This window comes from Podarcis bocagei (assembly GCF_964188305.1).
Source record: "Podarcis bocagei genome assembly, chromosome: 16".
Lineage (NCBI taxonomy): Eukaryota > Metazoa > Chordata > Lepidosauria > Squamata > Lacertidae > Podarcis > Podarcis bocagei.
Window position 1 is genome coordinate 26,580,529 of NC_138142.1, and position 19,553 is coordinate 26,600,081.

A 19,553-nucleotide genomic window follows, 5' to 3' on the forward strand; every position below is an offset into this window, starting at 1 on the left:
GAGGCGAGAAACAAGAGCTGAAGAAACCCTCTCTGTGGGACCATAATGACCTCTGTGAAAGACTGCCTTGCTATGTGTCACATTGTTTTATTCAGGAGACAGAATAATAATAATAATAATAATAATAATAATAATAATAATAATAATACCCCACCCATCTGACTGCATTCCCCCAGCCACACTAGGCGGCTTCCAACATATATAAAAATATAATAAAACATATAACATATAACCATATAACACCGCTCCCAGTACGTTTCTGAGCACAATTCAAAGTGTTGGTGCTGACCTTTAAAGCCCTTAATGGCTTTGGCCCTATATACCTGAAGGAGCATTTCCACCCCCATTGTTGGTGGCATAGGAAGGGGGGTGCAGTGGGTGCAGAGCGCCCCGGGTGTCATCACTGATGGGGGTGACAGCGAGGCCTAGCCTGCAGCACGCCCGAGCCATATGTCTCTCCTGGGAAATGACACAATGGCTCGGGCACCTGCAGGCTCTGGGCTGCCTGAAACAGCAACATGGGGCTTGTGGACTCCGTGGAGTTTCCACACAGTGTGCTCTGCCCCAGCTTGCCCCGTCCCAGGGGCAGCTTGCCCCGCCCTGGGGTGCAGGGCATTTGCGCCACCTTGGGAGCCCGAGCAGCTAGCTACGCCACTGCCCATTGTTGAGCCCAGACACTGAGGTTCTGCTCCAAGGGCCTTCTGGCAGTTCCTCAGTGGAGAAGTGAGATTACAGGGAACCAGGCAGAGGGCCTTCTCGGTAGTGGCGCCCACCCTGTGGAACGTCCTCCCATCAGATGTCAAGGAAATAAACAACTATCTGACTTTTAGAAGAGACCTGAAGGCGGCCTTAAGGAAGTTTTTAATGTTTGGTGTTTTACTGTGTTTGATGTTTTAATTTGTTGAAAGCTGCCCAGAGTGGCTGGGGCAACCCAGTCAGATGGGCAGCATATAAATTATGTTGTTGTTGTTGCTGCTGCTGCTGCTGTTGTTGTCGTCGTCATCTATTTGCTTAGAGCATTTTAACCCCTCTTTTCAGTTTTAAAAAGGCTCCCAATGCAGCTTTCATGAGAAAAATAACAAGACAGTCCCTGCTGACAGAATTAGGTCTCTCTTTCTCTCCATCCCACCCACAGTTTTTTGCGATGGGAATCAGTCACAGAAATTGCGTCAAAATTATGCAGATATGTCAGGTTTACACCATCTAGTCCCATCACAGAACGTTGGCAGCAAAAGCTTATTTATTTATTTTGTAAAATTTACACACCACTTGATTGTTAAAAACAACAACCTCAAAGCAATTTACAAAGAGAATAAAACAGTAAAATGATCACTAAAAAACCCCTCTTTAAAACACTGAAAAGATAAAATCAGCAATAATCAAATGTTTTGACAACAATAATGTCTTGATCAGGAGATCAAAACATATATCAATCTTGAGCTGTTTCCTTCTAGGAATGAAGTCAGGGCTCCCTACCTAGCAACTGGGTCCCACATACAGAGAAAGGGCAAGTCACATTTTCCACCTCCACCCCACAAATTTAGCCCTATCAGCTGCCTCTGGATGGGCTGTGGCTGAATGTTGCCATCTGTAGGCGGCCTGTATGGCCAGTGTTCAAAAATGAAGAACCGCTGACTAATATCCAAAAACCTCAAAGCAATTGGGAATCATAAGCTCCCAAGGCTTAGAGCATCTATTCCAGGATGACCACTTGGATTCCCACCAGAATGACTAACATAGCTAGTCTGAGGCATTCTGTGAGAATTGGTCTCTTCTGTGGCTAGAATAATAATTTGGAATTTGGACACAGCTTTAGGATGTGGTGCATTGTGGGAAACTCTCTGGAGCTTCAGCCTCCCCCCACAAAAAAAGGCACATTGGCTTGTTTACTAAGATCTTCTGCATGAGGAGTGGGACCATGGAAGGTGCCAGAAGCCGGCATGAGGGCTGTGTTGACATTTTGTCTGAATTCCCCCGGAATAAAGACAAGCTTGTTTGAGGAGGGTTGTTCTGTTTGCCAAGCAGAACAATGAGAATCTGTTTCTGCTTTCTTTCATTTGTTTTAATGTATTCTTGGGGCGGGGTAAACAAAACAGAAAAATGTGCAAACTGTTGACGGGACCTCACATCCAGAGGAGAGAAGGAGAGGGAGCAGGAAAGGATACAGAAGAAGGATGAGGGAAAATCAGACGTTGTCATCCTAAGTGGGGCACCACTATCATCATCCTTGGCCAACCTCTCCACCGCCACCATAAGGATGTCTTCATGAGGTCCAACTGGCATTGACGTGGTCACCTGTGTCCCTACTGGGAGATGGAATGCTTCTCATCCAGAGAACCTGTCTTGGTGACATTGGCAGAGATGGACTTCCATTCTTCTCTATGATCTGTGCGGTGGGGATGGGGGATGTTGACCATGAGGCTGGATTAAGAGGAACAACAGCTCATCGCTCCATGGAGATGAGTCCCTGGATTGGTTTTGTACTCTCATGAGAAGCTACAGGTTCGGTGTCTCCTGACAGCTTCCGTTGCAATCTCGTCAAAGTGGCTGGACAATTTACCTGTCTTTCTAGAGAGGTATGGTAACGGATGGTGGGTCCTTCTCTGTTCTCTACTTGCGGTGTATGAATGGTTGTGATGATGATGGTCATTGATGTGGACAGCTTTTAAAAAAGGGATCAGATGAATTAATGGAGGATAAGGCTATCAATGGCTATGTTTTGCCTCCACTATCAGAGACAATATGCCTCTGAATACCAGCTGGTGGAAACCACAAGTGGGGAGAGTATTGTGGCTCTCAGGTCCTGTTTGTGAGCTTTCTGCTGGGGCATCTGGTTGGCTGCTGCAAAAACAGCTGTGCTGGCTGGGGCTGATGGGAGCTATAGTCTAAAACAACTGGAAGAGGAACTTGAGGAAGGCTGGTCTAGAATTTTCAAGCTCATGAATTTCCTTGGGGTTCTCTGGCTGTCCTTGTTAGAAACTGGATGCTAGAAAAGGAACACCCAGGAACAACTCCCCTATGTGAAAAGTTTCTGGGACTTCTTAGTTTAGAAAAAAAGGTGAGTCAGAGGCAACATGATAGAAGTTTATAAAATGATGTTTGGCATGGGGAAAGTGGAGAGAGGAAAGTTTTTCTCCCCTTCTCATAATACTAGAATTCAATGGAGACTATCCAATGAAGCTGAATGTTGGAAGATTCAGGAGAGATAAAAGAAAGTACTTGCTCTTGCAGTGCATAGTTAAACTGTGGAACTCCCACATGAGGGAGCAATTTCAGCAAACTTGAATGGCTTTAAAAGAGTATTAGACAAATTCATGGAGGGGAAGGCTGTCCATGGCTGCTAGCCATGTTGGCTAAGCCATGGGGAAACCATGGGGGGGGGGGAGTGCTCTTATGCTTGGCTCCTGCTTGCTGGTTTCCTGTAAGCATTTGGTTGGCCATTGTGAGAACAGGATGCTGAGCTAGATGGTCCATGGGCCAGATCCAGTAGGCAGTTATGTTGCTCATAGTGGAAGTGTATTTGTCAGTATGTGCGTGTGAGAGGGCTGGGGGTCCTTCTCAACTGTCACTCATTTTTCAGGCAAGGCCCTCCTCTGCCTTTGAAGTATGCACCAGATCCTGATCTTGGCTTCCTTATGTCTCTCCTCTCTTCCGGAAATCCCCGCTATTTACCAAAAGCCAACTGGAAATCCAGGTGTGTAAGACACATACAAACACACAGAGATGTCTCTGCCTGATTTCGCACATAACCACAGCGCGAGAAGAACTGGATCTCTGAGCACAGTGGTTCCCAAAGTTGGTGGGTAATGCCTCCTGGGGGGATTAACTAGGGGGTGCTGAGAAGCAGAGGGGCACTGGAGGCATAAATAACTATCAGACTTTGAGAAGCTGGTATACGGGTCACGTTCATCGACTTTGTTGTATTAGTTAATCATGCTAAATCATTTTAAGTGGATTTTGAATAAATGCCCATCTCACAATGAGGTCAGGTTGCCTGTTTTTACCTATGTGGATGATCAGCTGATTGTTGGGGCCTCCAACAGCCCCCTCAGTCCTTCATCTGCCCCACACCCAAAGCCATATATCACAGCTCAGCACACATTCAGTTTTAACCCTTGCAATGACTACCATTTTATGACACACCTCACTTTTATCAACAGTTTACTTAGCACTAAAACACTGTCCAGGCAATTTTTAAAAAATAAATAAATAAATCAGGGCCAAATAATTCAGGGAGCTGAGGTTTGTGAAGGATGCTGAGAGTTGTCAGGAGGCCACTATTCCTATCACAGAAATACAACTCCCTCTTCTGAAGGAGAAAATTCCTTTTGTGGGTTCAATACAGAGGCTCACCCCAAATTCCCAGTTTATCAGACTTTATTCAGTAATGCATTTCCATTATGGCACACTGTGTTTAGGAAATGTTATGTACTGAAGTTCTCACCCTGGGCCAGCAGGGGGATACTGTAGATAGTTCAGGTCCACATATGCAAATAAGGGATCAAAAGTGACGTTCAGTGATTGGATAGTTACATAAAGTTGTTACAGTTACGTTGTACTGGAGCTCTATATAACCAGGCTGGCTGAACTCTTCAGTTCAGTTCTGTTCTGGCCTGTGAATAAACAAAAGCTGTTTGAAGAATTGCTGTGTCGTCTGATATGTTCACCCACAACTTAACAAGAAAAATACATCATCTAAGCTGTTTCATCCTCTAGCCGGCCGACCACCTTCTGCCAGTCTACCACCTCCAACCTGAGTCTCTTAAAACACAACCCAAGGGTTGTTGTTTTTTGTTTTTTTGTTTTTGCTGTATGCACCTTTTCTGGAGTTATTTTCCACTGTACCATTCAGCCCTTAGGTTCCTGCTCACAACTGCTTCTTTCTCGCTTTATGGTCAGGACGCACTGGCTTTCCTGAAAACGGGGTTTGCAGAATTTCTACCTCGCTTCACAGGGAACTCTGGGAATTGTAGCTTTGTGGAGGTAATAGGGGGTCCCCTAACAGCGCTCAGGACCTTTAAGAAACAACAGCTCCCAGAATTCTTTGAGGGAAGCCATGCCTGTTTAAGTGGCGCCATAGTGCTTTAAAGGTATGGTGTGGATGTGGCCGTACTGAAGTGCCTTCCTTCCTTCCTTCCTTCCTTCCTTCCTTCCTTCCTTCCTTCCCTCTCACCCACAGCAACACCAGCACCCCTCCAATACCTGCTGCAGCCAATGACCAAGCTAGTGCACACTCAGAGAGGAGCCACCGTCACCCTGCCCTGCATCCTGAGGACGCTACCCCAAAACTACAAGGTCAGGTGGAGCAAAGTGGAGCCAGCCGAATACATGGAGGTTGTCATCCTGATCACCAACGGGGTGCACCACAAAACCTACGGCCCGCTGGGCAGCCGGGCCCGCCTGAGGCGCAGCCACCGCTACGATGCCTCGCTGACCATCTCTGATGTGGCACTGGATGATGAGGGGCGCTACCGCTGCCAGCTGATCAACGGCCTGGAGGATGAGAGCATATCTCTGGTCCTGCAGTTAGATGGTAAGGGGTGCGGCCATTTTCCTGAGGGCATGAGAAGTCGTCATCTTCTTCTTCTTCTTCTTCTTCTTCTTCTTCTTCTTCTTCTTCTTGAGAGCCAATGTGGTGTAGTGGTTAAGAGCAGTAGACTCGTAATCTGGTGAACCGGGTTCGCTTCCCTGCTCCTCCACATGCAACTGCTGGGTGACCTTGGACTAGTCACACTTCTTTGAAGTCTCTCAGCCCCACTCACCTCACAGGGTGTTTGTTGTGGGCGAGGAAGGGAAAGGAGAATGTTAGCCGCTTTGAGACTCCTTAGGGTAGTGATAAAGTGGGATATCAAATCCAAATTCTTCTTCTTCTTCTTCTTCTTCTTCTTCTTCTTCTTCTTCTTCTTCTTCTTCTTCTTCTTCAATTAAATTAAATTTATATACTACTCTTCCGAAGATCACAGGGCAATTTCCAAAATATAGATCTATGGAGGCCTTGCAAGACAGGTTGGAACCAGTGTGCAAGTATAAGCCAGTGTTGTGTAGTGGTTAGAGTGTCAGACTAGGACTTGGGAGAGATCAGCATTCAAATTCCCTACTAGCTGGCGATGAAGCTCACTGCCTCTCAATGTTTTAAATGTATAGTGTAAGTGAGGCCAATGTTAAGATTATCACTATGTATAGTTACTGAGCAATCCTAAGCCTGTTATGTTAACACTCACCCTCTGCCTTTTATTTTCAATTTGTACTTTCAAATAAATTTAATAATGAAATACTTATTTTTAAAAAGGTAACTCAAGGCTCATCACCCCCTACTCACCTCCTCCCCAAAATTCTCTTACTCCTTCTCTCCAGGAATTGTCTTCCCCTACCAGACCAGCCAAGGGCGCTACAAATTCAACTATTTTGAGGCTAAAAAGGCTTGTCAAGAGCAGGACGCCCACCTGGCAAGCTACGGGCAGCTTTATAAAGGTAACCCAATTTTTGCTAATGTTTTCTTACTCACCTGCTAGTGATGGCTTTTATTGCTTTGCTTTGCTTTGCTTTGCTTTGGTTGGGTTGTGGGGTTTATTTGCTGCTGTGTCATTGCTGTGAGGTTTTTTCATGTTTTGTTATTTTGGATATGAGATTTTTAAAAATGAGGGATGGTATATAAATGTTTTAATAAACAAACAGCTATGATGCTGTGGTTGCTGAAGAGGCCCCAGTCTTGTGGAACAATCTGCCAATTTAAATTCAGCAGGCGCCTTCTGTCTTAACTTTTAAACACACGCTGAAAACTTTTCTATTCCATCCAGTTTATGCAGGCAATTAATAATAATTTTTTCCACAGTTGTTAAGTTCATTTCTGATTTTATTTTTTATGTGCTTTTTATTGTGTGGTTTTATGTACAATTGTTGTAAACCACTTTAATATTTTTTTAAAAAATATGAATAGCAATATATAACTATTTTTACAAATAAGCAAATAGCTCCTCTGAAAGTTCCAAGGGCCCTCCAAATTGGCAGGGGGTTTTGTGGGTGCATTTTTCTGACATGTCATTGATACTACAGGTGCATTCGTGGTTGATTTATACTGGACCATCCACACATCATTTTGGTTTATTAGTTCTTCTCCAATGTTTCCCCAGTTTTACATTATTGCCATCTTGCAGGATAGTGCAACAAAAGCAGGACAGGAATAAAAACCAAACACCAAAAAGTTTGTGGCATAAAAAATACGGGTTTCCAGGAGGAAGCTACAAGACTGGCACTGATGGGAAACAAGGCAGCAGTACTGAAAGTGGGATTGTGTGTGACTGCCCTGAAACCATCTAAAAATAGACAAAGCCTTTGTTTGTGTTCCAGCCAAACTGTGTCCTTTTTTTTTGGAATGAGTAAGAAACACTCATGACTCTTTCTCCTTCCGAAAGGAAAAGGAAAACCCTAAAATGCCCTCCTTTGTTTCTTGACTGATTGCTTGTTTTTGTTATCCTCCACCTTGCGCTTCTAGAAACAACCTGATGAAGCTTGTTCTGGCATAGATAGAGATGGTGAGAACAAGCATCCCCTGACTGGTTGATGGATGTTGCTTCAAGGTGCAGGGAATGGACCAGAAGAAGCAATTGGTGCTCAGTTAACTCGTTGTATTGCATTTGTTGCTTCCTCTTCATTTAGCTTGGACAGAAGGGCTGGACTGGTGCAATGCAGGATGGGTCATGGAAGGAACAGTCCATTACCCCATCATTAACTCCCGCGAGCCCTGTGGGGGACGCCTTCTTCTCCCAGGGGTTCGAAGTTATGGCGCCAGGGACAAGCTGAAAGATCGGTTTGATGCCTTCTGTTTCAGTTCAGCTGTGAAAGGTATGTGGGTGCAGACGAAGCCAGAGGCTTGGTGTGATTCATATACGAAGCAAATTTCTAGTCCCTACTGTTAGAAATAAACTTGTTTATGTAGCTCAGATTAATGGTTCTCAGCAGTTCTTTCCTAGACTCTGTGTGCATCTCTGGACAAGTAGTTTGTTCTCTCCTCGGTCCTTTCACCTTTCAGTAAAAAGTGGCATTCTGCCTCGTAAGAGTGTTGTGAGGCTGGGGCTCTAGGTTTCATAATCTTTCCCAAACCAAGCGCCCAAGCATAATTTGTTTGGGCTTGACACAGACTTGTAACATACCCTTAAGCTCTCCCTCACCCCCATTCCTATCCCATATAGTCAATCTCATAAGTCATGAATGAAAAAAATTCAATTTTATGGCATGAAAAGGCCATATATATTTTATGCTCTATTTTCCTAGTCTTTTAAATTTTGAATTCATGAGTGACTTCTCTAAAGTAACACTATGCCGAAACAATTTTGATGAAATATTTCCTTCCCTACCAAAGCGGCTTCTATTCCACCACCTTCATTCTTTAGAAATTATCTGTTGATTCTTGTGGGTCCCTTCCAAACCTGTGATCCTGTGTATGTGGGGTCAGAATCTATGAGAGGAGTCTGCTGAACCAATCAGACTATCCTCTTTGTTAAAGTAGTGGCCTTGGCTGGCTAGTTAAGTACCATCATTTACATGCCCAAGGAGGTTGCCATATAGACAAATGGGTGGGCCTCCCCCCCCCCCGCACCCTGGGTGGAGGCTACATAATCCTAGGAGGCTTGTCTTGCTTTTGTGCTGGATTCCAAAGCTGTGGCTGCGAGATATACCTGGAAAACTAATGGGGAAGCAAGATCTGTTGGAGTGTTATTGCTGTGCACCCCTCCATCCTAGGGAGTATATATGTTGTATATATGTGTAAATAAAACCATATAACCTAAAGATACCATAGTCTCCATCGACCTTCATTCCAAGGAAACCAAACTCTGGGAAAACACAGACGTCCCTGGAGTCTCTCACTGCCTGGAGATTGGGGTGTGTGCAACAATGTGTAGGATACCTGTTAAAATATTATTCCAGTTCCTCAGATTTTAATGCTGAGCAGGAAAGAACTAATGAATACTGGGGCTTGTAGTCTTTCTGCCCTGCTCCCTGCCATTTGCTAGTCTTTTCATACCCTGGCAGTTTCCACCAGGCCAGCCTTTCCCTCTGCAGCTGTGACAGCTGTGCAATTCTCCTATATTAATTATTTAATGCATTTCTGTGAGGGTTTGATTAGCTGCTTGTGCGTGAAAACGTGCTCCCTCAGAGTTTGTGCGCCCCCACAAACCTCCGTGTGTGACGGAGCTCCTCAGACATGTCTGCTCTAATCACTAGTAGAGTCCGACAGTGGCTGTCTGCGGAAGCGTTTCCAGCAAAGAAGTTCCTTAACGGAAACGCGTCTCCTGGACTCACGGCGTGACAGTTTCCTGCGAGGTATGGGTCTCCCTATGGGAGACTCCGATACCTCACCACTGTTCTCGCTGGAAGCCTCCCTGAGCCCTCCCTCCTGCTCGCATTCCCTCAGAGAGCCACTCCTCCCCCTGCTGGTCCCTGCTTCAGCAGTTGAGTCTCTTTCATCCTGCCTGAGTCCCTCCACCACCTGATGCTCTGATGGCAGTTCCCTGACATCCACCTCCCCTCCAGGGCCCCCCTCACCCCCTCCCAATTCCTCCCCCCTGGGAGGTGAAGGGCTAAAACCCCGAAACGAATCTTCCTCATCTTCTGACGTCTCGAACAATTCTCTCCATCGATCGTCGTCCTGGCCAGCTGAATCCTCCTCCTCTTCAGAATCTGGGAACCCCTCCAACTCCTCTTCCTCGTCGGTGGTGGCAAAGTATTCCCTTCGGAACCTCGCTACAGGCTGAGGTTTACGTGGGAACCTCTGATGAAAAGTCTCTATTAAAACCTCGTCATTGACATCCTCTGCCCTAACCCAGGTGTTTTCCGACTCCGGTTCCCCTTCCCACATTACCAAATACTCTACTTGATCTCCCTTCCACCTGGAATCGAGGATCTCCGCTACATGGTAGCTGTGTTCCTTCTCCTCCATTGCTGGTCCCCTAGTGACCCTCCCCTCACTGTCTCCTCTATACGGTGACAGCAACGACCTGTGAAAAACTGGGTGCAGCTTCATGTGGTTCGGTAACCGGAGCCTGAAAGCCACTGGATTGACCTGCTGTATGACTTCAAACGGACCCAGCCTTTTGGGTCTTAATTTCTTACAACCTCCTTTGAATGGCAACCCTTGGGTTGACAGCCACACCTGGTCCCCCACCCTGATGCTTTCACCTTCCCTTCTGTTTTTGTCTGCTTGCCTCTTATATTCCTCCTTAGCCCTGTTTAAGTTGAGTTGGAGCTGGCGATGGATCGCTTCCATTTCTTCCACGAACTGTTCCGCAGCTGGAACGCTCCAGTTCTCCCCCTCCCCCCCTGGGAAGGCTCTGGGATGGCACCCGTGATTAGCCAAAAAGGGGCTCATCCCCGTGGACACGTTCTCTGCATTGTTGTAGGCAAATTCTGCCAACGCCAGCTTCTCCACCCAATCATTCTCTCTGTCATTAACATAACACCTCAAATATTGTTGGAGAACCCCATTTGCTCTTTCCGCCTGCCCGTTGGTTTCAGGATGACGGGCCGTCGAGAAATTAACCTCTACATGCAGTAAGCTCATGAGCTTCCTCCAGAACCTGGAAGTAAATTGTTTCCCTCGGTCTGAAACCACCCTCAAGGGGGCGCCATGCAACCTAAACACATTCTCTACAAACAATTTGGCGGTTTCTTCTGCTGTAACCGCATGTGAGCAGGCTATGAAGTGGGCCATTTTAGTTAACAGGTCTACTACAACCATGATGGCTGTTTTCCCTCTAGACCTTGGCAGATCAGTCATGAAATCTATTGCCACTGCTTCCCACGGTCTCTCAGGTGTGGGCAGTGGTTCTAATAAACCAGCCGGCGCCTGCCTCTCCCCCTTGGCTCTTTGGCATTGTTCACACCCTCTCACATACTCCCGCACATCTTCCCTGACCTTGGGCCACCAAAATTCCCTGGTAACCAGCCACATGGTTTTGTGTTGCCCAAAGTGCCCTGCTGTGGGGCTATCGTGCAGCTGCTTGAGTACTTTCTCCCTCAATTCCCCTTCAGGTATATATAACGCTCCCTTATAATACAATGCCCCATTTCTCTCCTCAAAACCACCGGGTTTGTCTTCCTCCCCTCTGAGATCCCTGAGTTTCCCTTGGGCGTATGCATCCTGCACCGTACCCTCTACCAATTCCCTTTGCCCCACCAAAGTCGCCCCACACACCCAGCGGTCCTCTGGAATGATATGGGTTTCTTCGGGTACTCCCTCCCCCTCCAAATATTCAGGTTTGCGTGAGAGAGCGTCCGCCCTAACATTCTCTGGGCCTGGCACATAACAAATCTCAAAGTTAAATTTGGAGAACTCTTGGGCCCATCTCAACTGCCTTTGGTTGAGCACTCGCGCCGTTCTCCAGTACTCTAGATTTTTATGGTCCGTGCACACTTGCACTTTATGTTGTGCACCAACTAGCAGATGCCTCCATCTCCGGAACGCCTCATGAATAGCAAGCAGTTCTCGGTCGTACACCGCGTAGTTCCTCTCGGATTTGTTCAGCTTCCGCGAGAAGAAGGCACACGGACGCCACTCCGACTCCTCCTTCCCCGGCTGCAGAAGAAGCACCGCCCCTATGGCTCTGTCAGATGCGTCTGTTTCAACCCTTAGCTTCTTTCGTAAATCCACATGCAGAAGTTGTTCTTCAGAGGCGAAGGCCCTTTTGAGTTCCTCAAACGCTCGCTCCGCCTCCGCCGTCCATACAAACTTCTTCTTACTGCTGAGACAGTCAGTGATGGGCGCCGTCAGATGGGCGAAGTTGCGGATGAACTTACGATAAAAGTTTCCAAACCCTAGGAACCTCTGCACATCCTTCTTGGTTTTGGGTGTTTTCCATTCCAGCACTGCCTGTACCTTGCCGGGATCCATGGCCAATCCCTTGTCTGACAGGCGGTACCCCAGGAATTCCACCTCCTTGGTATGGAACCGACACTTCTCCAGTTTGACCCACAGCCTGTTGGCTTGCAGTCTGCTCAACACTTCTCTGACGTCTCTCACATGTTGCTCCTCATTCTCAGAATACACCAACACATCATCTAGAAAGGCAACGCAATTCTTGTAGAGCAAAGGGCCCAGCACGTGGTTCATAAAAGATTGAAAACACGCGGAGCCGGCTTGTAATCCAAATGGCATAACGAGGTATTCAAACGCCCCCAAAGGGGTAAACATGGTGGTTTTCCATTCATCCCCTTTCCTTATGCGTATCAGGTTGTACGCCCCCCTTAGATCCAGCTTTGTGAAAATCTTTCCCTTCCTCACCATGGTCAAAATATCATCAATTCTGGGCATAGGGAACGCCACCGGTTCAGTCACTGCATTCAGCCGCCTAAAATCACATACAAGTCTCGGCTTGTCCGCATTTTTTTTGTCCACAAAGAACACTGGGCTCCCCCCTGCTGCTTTGGACTCTCTGATGAAGCCTCTCTTCAGGTTCTTGTCAATGAACCCTCGCAACTCCTGCATTTCCCTGTCTGACATGGCATACAACTTGCCCACGGGAAGCTGTGCTCCAGGGAGTAAATTGATCTGACAATCAAAGGGTCTATGAGGTGGTAGTTGGTCAGCTTCCTTCTCGCTGAACACGTCGCTGAGATCTGCATACTGTGGTGGTACCTTCACCTTCCCCATTACTTCAGTCCCTGCTAGGGTGGCTTGGGCCCCTACTGAACCCTTCTCCCCTTTGCAGTGTTCTAGGCAATGTGCTGAACCAAAGGACACCACTCTTTGATGCCAGCCAACCAGCGGATCATGTAGAGCTAGCCAGCTCATTCCCAAAATAATGGGAGCGCCTCCCAGGGTGGCCACATTAAACGCTATCAGTTCTGTGTGCCTTGCCACCCTCATTATCATTGGGACAGTCTGCAAGCGGACTCCTCCTCCCAACAACTCCCTGCCATCGATCGTGGTCACCTGCAGGGGGTTGCTTAAAGGGATGGTCTGTATCTGGTGTTCAGCAGCAAACTCCTTGCTCATAAAATTGCAGGAGCTGCCTGAGTCCAATAGCGCCTTTATTTTTAGGGGATGCCCATTCTGCAGCTCTAGCGACACTTCAATCACTAGAGCAGGTCGAGGAGCTTCTGGCACGGGCACTTTCACTGCTCTTTGGCCTGGCTGCAGTGCCCCAATTGTGGCAACCAGGCGTTGGCTTTTACCTGCTCCGCTCCCCCTTCTTCTCCCCCCTCAACAGCTCCCACCATCCCTTGCCATTCCTTCCTCTGGGGGCAGACTCTGGCAAAGTGGCCTGGCTGTTGGCAGAGATAGCATTTCCGGGGGCCCTTTCCCTCCTTCTTAGCTCCCTCGCTGGTTTTTGAAAATGCGCGCGCGCGCGCTGTTCCGATTTCCATCGGCTCTGCCGGCGGGAAAGCTGGCTCAGGAATGTCTGGAATGCGGAACTCCTTCCAACGTTCCCCTCTCCCTTCCCGCCTCTCCAAGGCTCTTGCCTCCTGCCGCGCTCCTATGGTCAGCGCAGATTTGGTCAGCTGATCCATAGACTCCGCCCTGGGGCTCCGTGCCAGCTCGTCTTTCACCCCCGAAGAAAGACCTTCTTCAAATAGCATTTGAACGGGTGCCGCCGATAAATCCCAACTCAGTCTGTGAATCAGCATGGTAAACTCAGTCCAATATTCACGGACAGATCGACTCCCCTGCTTACAAGCCATTAGCTGTCTGCGCACCACCCCTTCCTCAATATCGCTGGAAAACATGATATCCATTGCACGAAAGAACTTCATTGTGTCCTTTAGTATGTCATTGTGCGTTGCCATTAGGGGTCGAACCCAGTCTCTAGCCCCTTTCTCAAGATGCCCAATTACAAAAGCAACTCGCGATTCCTCATCAGGGAACTCATCGAACTGCACATTAAGGGCATATTGCATCTCTGTCCTAAAAGCATGGTAGTCCTTGGGGTCCCCCCCAAATTTCTGCACCAATCCTGGTACCTTTCTGGGGAATTGAGTGGCTCTCCCCTTCTTGTCTGCATCCTGAGCCCTTCTCTCCTCCAGCCTCGCCGTCTGCAGGGCCAGTTGAACCTCCAACGCTCGGTATCTATCTTCCAAGCTTGGACCAGCTCCAGCCCCTGCTCCTCCGGTTCCGGTTGGTTCGCTCATGATGCCTTCTCTTGCACAGGCAGCGTACAAAGACTGTCGGACTGCTGTGAGGGTTTGATTAGCTGCTTGTGCGTGAAAACGTGCTCCCTCAGAGTTTGTGCGCCCCCACAAACCTCCGTGTGTGACGGAGCTCCTCAGACATGTCTGCTCTAATCACTAGTAGAGTCCGACAGTGGCTGTCTGCGGAAGCGTTTCCAGCAAAGAAGTTCCTTAACGGAAACGCGTCTCCTGGACTCACGGCGTGACAGTTTCCTGCGAGGTATGGGTCTCCCTATGGGAGACTCCGATACCTCACCACTGTTCTCGCTGGAAGCCTCCCTGAGCCCTCCCTCCTGCTCGCATTCCCTCAGAGAGCCACTCCTCCCCCTGCTGGTCCCTGCTTCAGCAGTTGAGTCTCTTTCATCCTGCCTGAGTCCCTCCACCACCTGATGCTCTGATGGCAGTTCCCTGACAATTTCTATTGGCCTTTCTCAGACTGGGATTCAAGGCGCATTTCAAACCAGCAATTAAAACACAGTTTGCTCTGATGGCGGCCCAGTGATCAGCTTTGTATGTCCCTTAGTTTCCAAAGGCCTGTCTGAACAGGAAGGTCTCAGCGTGCCGGCAGAAGGTGATACAAAGAGGGAACCAGTCTAGCCTCTCTTGGGAGGGAATCCCACAATCTGGGAGCAGTCACAGAAAAGGCTCTATCTCAGGTCATCACAAATCATGTTTATGGGACAGATATAAGGTGCTCACCCAAGGATCTTGGCACGAAGGCAGATTTGTATAGGGAGATATTAACTTTAAGGTGGCTTGGGTTTGAAGCCATTTAGGGCTTTATAAGTCATAACCAGCACTTTGTGCCCAGAAATGGACTGGTAGCCAGTGAAGTTGTTTTAGCAAGGGAGTAACATATTCCCTGTGGCTCCAGTCAGCAGTTTGGCTGCAGCATTTTGGACTAGCTGAAGCTTTTGAACACTTTTCAAGGGCAGCCCCATATTGATCATATTACAGTAGTCCAGCCAGGTCGTAGCTAAATCCTTTGTGCATTGACTCTAACTCCCTCAACATCATTTCCTGCTTCTGCTTCTTTCCCCTCTGCTCCTCTGCCCAGGCCGGGTCTATTTCATCCGGGGCCACATGAATTTCAAGGAAGCCACTCAAGCCTGCCGCAACGACAGGGCTGCCATCGCCAAAGTCGGGCAGCTGTATGCTGCGTGGAAATTCTCCCAGCTGGACCGCTGTGACGGAGGCTGGCTTGATGACGGCAGTGTGCGCTTTCCGATCAACATTCCCCGTGCCCACTGCGGGGGACTCACAAATCCCAGCGTCCACAGCTTTGGATTTCCCAGCAAGTTACGGAAGAAATATGGAGTCTACTGCTTCTCAGTGAAGTAGAGAGGATGAGAGAGACAGAGAAGTTTAGATGCCAGCTAGGCCCAAAGAGGACCACACAAAATGACACACATACAACCCTTTTGCAAAAGATCTCTTTCCCCAAGGACACTCTTGGAAGGTGTTGGTATGACATCGCACAGGGGCTTTTCCTAACCATGACTTTTCCATGATCCCTATCTTAATCTAAGGATGGAGTTCATAGGTCACAGGCTTTGGAATCACACAAACTGCCTTTGTGTATTCAAGTGTAGGTATTTCTGAAGCCTTGTCCTGACCTTTACTTCTTGAATTTGTACAACCTCTACATTTTTCCTAGGTTTGGAGAGAGATGTCCCACCCACTACTGACACTTGGGGTCTATGTCTCTCTCTCTCTGTGCCTGTTTACATGCACACTTAGAATTGGTTTGTTCTCAGTGTGCCAGATCCCATTATCTTGCCCCAATTAATGCAATACTTGACTGCTTTTAGTAATAAAGTGAATACCTCCTAAAACAGGCACTAACTTTACAACAAATGTCCTGTTAATATGGACATTTGCTTGCAAACCCAACCATTGCTTCACTACCTTATTAAGTATTCTTTAAAAAAATATCTAAACCTGGAATCTTGATTTTTATTCTTCCTGACTTCGTACAACCTCCAGTTTTGAAGAAAGGTATCCTGCCCACCTCAGCCACCTACTGACACTTGGGCCCATCTAGAATTCTTTGGAGGAAGTCATGACTGGTTAAAGTGATATTGTAGTTCTTTAAATTATCAGAGATCAAGGACACTTCCTAGAGGAGCCTGGGGCTGATTTGAATTGGGAGTCTAAGCAGCTGGGGCTGATAAAAGTTGTTTGTGAACACAGGGTTTTATTTGAGATCTGGGAACAGAAACAAGATGTGGATCGAGTGTGAAATCTGGAAAACAGTGGGGCGGTCAGGAATTATGGAGAAGGAATCAGGAGCCAGGTGATCCATTCCAAAAAGCAGGATGCAAATTGAGACTTCTGTAAAGAGAAGAGGTCTGCAGCATAAAATTCCATTAGGAGCACAGGAAACAATGCACCATTCTAGACATGGATACAGGAAAAGCTAGGAGGGGCAGAGGGTAGTTTGTCTGGCAACAAGTCTTGGACTTCTGTCTGTGTGACTGTTTTTCCGCCTTCGCCACACTTACCTTTTGCCTTGCTCTTTCCAGACACAGGTCCATGCTTTAAAGCTCCGTGTCTGAGGGCTCTTTCCCCCCCCCCCTCTAAAGCTTTCCATGCAAAAACTGCTCTTTAGTGCTCAATTGGAGCAAACAGCAATTTAGGGTGTCTGCAGATTGCCATTTGCTCTGATTCAGCTTTAAAGAGCAGGTTTTTGCAGGGAAAGTTCCAGACAAAAAAAGGTGCTCAGACACAGTGCTTTTAAGAGCGGACCGTGCCTGGAAAGAGCAGAGAAAATATGTGTGGATAAGAAGTGTGAGTCTTTGGCAAATGCTGGAAAGCCAAATTTTCCAATCAGCATGAAGCCTCAGCCACACCTCCCCATCTAGAGACCACTTTTTTAGTGTTCAGCACCAAAGATTAAAAAGTTTGACAAACATCCATTCATTTATTTTTTTAAAAGTCTTGCTTAGGCAAATTATATAGGGTGAAACCTAAAGGAGGGAGGAATCCCCTCACCCCAACAGCCAAGTGGAGACTGAGCATGCTCAATAGGCATGGCATGTTGACTGCCTGTTGTGTGTATATAGGAGGAATGGAAAATCGGGTTGGGATGCTGGGAAATGGAATAGTGTACCCTAGAAAAAAGCTAGCTGGTTGGACCCTGGACCAGGAACACACCATGTTGCAAGTTTCTGTTGCAGGTCCTGCTTGTTAGCTACAGTAGCCAATTGGCTTTCCATATTCAGAGGCATTATACACTTCTGAATAGCAGGTGCTAAGACAGAAACAACAGAGGGATGTTGTTTTTGCATTCTGCTTTTAGGCTTCTCAAAGGTATCTGGCTGTTGGAGGAAGAGTATGATCTAGGTCAGTCTCAAAATAACACAATGTAAGGAGGCTCTTAACTGTCATATTATGCTTAGAAGATGACTTAGAGTAACATTTGCCAATCTGGTACCCTCCAAACTGGATTACAATGTGCTGACTGGAGCTGATGGAGGTTGTAGTCCAACAACATCTGGAGGACACTAGGTTGATGAAGACTGGTCCAGAGTGTTCCATTCTGTGGCTAATCACACTTAGTGATATGTGCTTTCTTGCACATGGATGCAAAGGGACATTTTAATAAGTAAATGTAAATACATAAAATATTCAGTTTCATTGTGCATGTGCAGAGTGCTTTGTACCCTCAAACTTGGGATTTACTTCTAAATAAACATGCTGAAGGAGTGAAGAGAGTTGCGACTGTGATTAACGGAATCTTTCTTCAGGGAAAGAGAGCCAGTGAACCCCATTGCACATCAGAAAAGTTTATAGAAAGCTAGCTATTCCCCACCCCCCTGCCTGCCAGCGTGGTGGAAAGAACCAGCTTGCTGAATGCAACTGTAGTCTGCGCCACCAGGAGATTTTCAGTTCCTTCTTCCATCTCTCATTCTCCATGACAGGTGCCCAACCTTCTTCAGAAGGTTCAGAAAAGGGCAACTTTTATGAAGAAAGGTTGCAACATCTGGGACTTTTTAGTTTAGAGAAAAGGCAAGTACTGTAAGAGGTGACATGATAGAAATTTATAAAATTATGCACAGCATGAAAAAGGGGAACACAGAAAAGTTTCTCTCTCTCATAACACTAGAACATGTGGCTATTCAGTGAAGCTGAAAGTTGGAAGATTCAGAACAGATAAAAGAAATTATTTATTCACGCAGCACATTATTAATCTATGGAACTTGCTCTCACAGGAAGTAGTGACAGCCTTAAAAGAGTATAAGACAAATTTATGGAGGAGAGGGGTATCCATGGCTGCTAGCCATGATAGGTATTCTCTGCCTCCATGGTCAGAGGCAGTAATGCTTTCAAATACCAGTTGCTGGCAACCACAGGAGGGGAGAGGTCCTGCTTATGGGTTTCCCATTGGGGCATCTGGTTGGCCAGTTGAGAAGAGGCTGCTGGACTAGATGGGCCAATGGCCTGATCCTGCAGGCTCTTCCCATGTTATCACATCCTTCTTTCCACTGGTTCTTAGCAAGGACAGCCCATGTGCTGATACTTTTGTTTGGATACAGTCATTCAGCTAGTTTGAGCCAGTCTTTGCTTTGTGACAGATGACTAGTTAATATTCCAGAATGACAGGCTAATATTTCACCCAGTTAGGAGGAAACAGGATTTCCCAAGGACAGGGAAACTCTGGATTTAGCAGGGAGAAACCTGGAGAAAGCAGCTGTTTCCGGTGAAGATTGTACAGATGAGGGAGAACACATGGAAGCGGCACATATTCCACATTAAGTTGAGGTGTGGATGGGGCCTTGGTCTCCAGGGTTTCAGGCAAGAGTCTTTCCTAGCCCTACCTGGAGAAGCCAGGAATTGCATGACAAAATAAAAATGAAGGACATGCTCCCCAAAGCTCGGTATATAGAACCCCATTATGAGAGAGACAGTCGTGCTAGTTCAGTTTTGGCAGAGAGAGAAAGAGGGGGGGGAATGCTCATTGCACGAAGTAAAAAGTTATATTTTATATTGTCGCTGAGAAAGAGGGTGTCTTTAAAAGGAAATATTTAGTTATTAGAATTTCTTTATATATACACTCATATAATAACAATAAAAAAAAAAGAATAAGGGAAACGGAAGGCACCATTGTTGTTCCTTGTTGGTTTTTCATGCTGATTTATGCAAAATCAGTCCTGACTTGCTCGTGAATCTGGGATGATAGACAGTCACAGGTAAATCTTCATTCCTGGGGTTGATCAATCCCTGAAAAAAAGTGGGGTGTGGAAGCACAAATCACACAGTGCTTATGAATGCTTGCAAAGGGGCTGATTGGTTCTCCCAGACTGCTGGATTCTGCTAGGCTGAAGGCTACAGTATCTCTGCTGGCCACCTGCAGTGGAGGCACTATAGAGCAGCAGATGTGGGGCTGG

General features: G+C 46.9%; 2 protein-coding genes across 17 annotated transcripts in view; one reads left to right on the top strand and one right to left on the bottom strand.

Annotated features, from left to right (window-relative positions):
• Window positions 1-1,228: 1,228 nt before the first annotated feature.
• Window positions 1,229-17,871, top strand: HAPLN2 (hyaluronan and proteoglycan link protein 2). Of its 2 annotated transcripts, none has more exons than XM_081175599.1 (6): window positions 1,229-2,591; window positions 3,581-3,694; window positions 5,180-5,533; window positions 6,355-6,471; window positions 7,657-7,842; window positions 15,221-17,871. In XM_081175599.1, exons 2-6 carry the CDS (start codon window positions 3,607-3,609, stop codon window positions 15,502-15,504), a joined length of 1,029 nt encoding a protein of 342 aa, XP_081031725.1. In that variant the 5' UTR covers window positions 1,229-2,591; window positions 3,581-3,606; the 3' UTR covers window positions 15,505-17,871. The 2 variants fall into 2 exon arrangements, with proteins under 2 accessions (XP_081031725.1, XP_081031724.1); XM_081175598.1 differs by having other exon boundaries at window positions 1,231-2,576.
• Window positions 16,736-19,553, bottom strand: part of BCAN (brevican) — a gene marked incomplete at its 5' end in the record, with an annotated part of 47,525 nt that continues 44,707 nt past the window's right edge. For all 15 annotated transcript variants that reach the window (XM_081175524.1, XM_081175532.1, XM_081175531.1 and 12 more), the window contains one exon: window positions 16,736-19,386. In XM_081175524.1, coding sequence (XP_081031650.1) covers window positions 19,364-19,386 — 23 coding nt within the window. In that variant the 3' untranslated portion in view covers window positions 16,736-19,363. The remainder of the gene's footprint in view (window positions 19,387-19,553) is intronic.

What these genes read in the sequence shown, in the direction of transcription:
- HAPLN2 (XM_081175599.1), top strand. Translation starts at nt 3,607, where the DNA reads ATGCACCAGATCCTGATCTTGGCTTCCTTATGTCTCTCCTCTCTTCCG. An exon ending in TCTGGTCCTGCAGTTAGATG is followed by an intron (nt 5,534 to 6,354) that starts GTAAGGGGTGCG and finishes CCTTCTCTCCAG; the next exon opens with GAATTGTCTTCCCCTACCAG. An exon ending in TTTCAGTTCAGCTGTGAAAG is followed by an intron (nt 7,843 to 15,220) that starts GTATGTGGGTGC and finishes TCCTCTGCCCAG; the next exon opens with GCCGGGTCTATTTCATCCGG.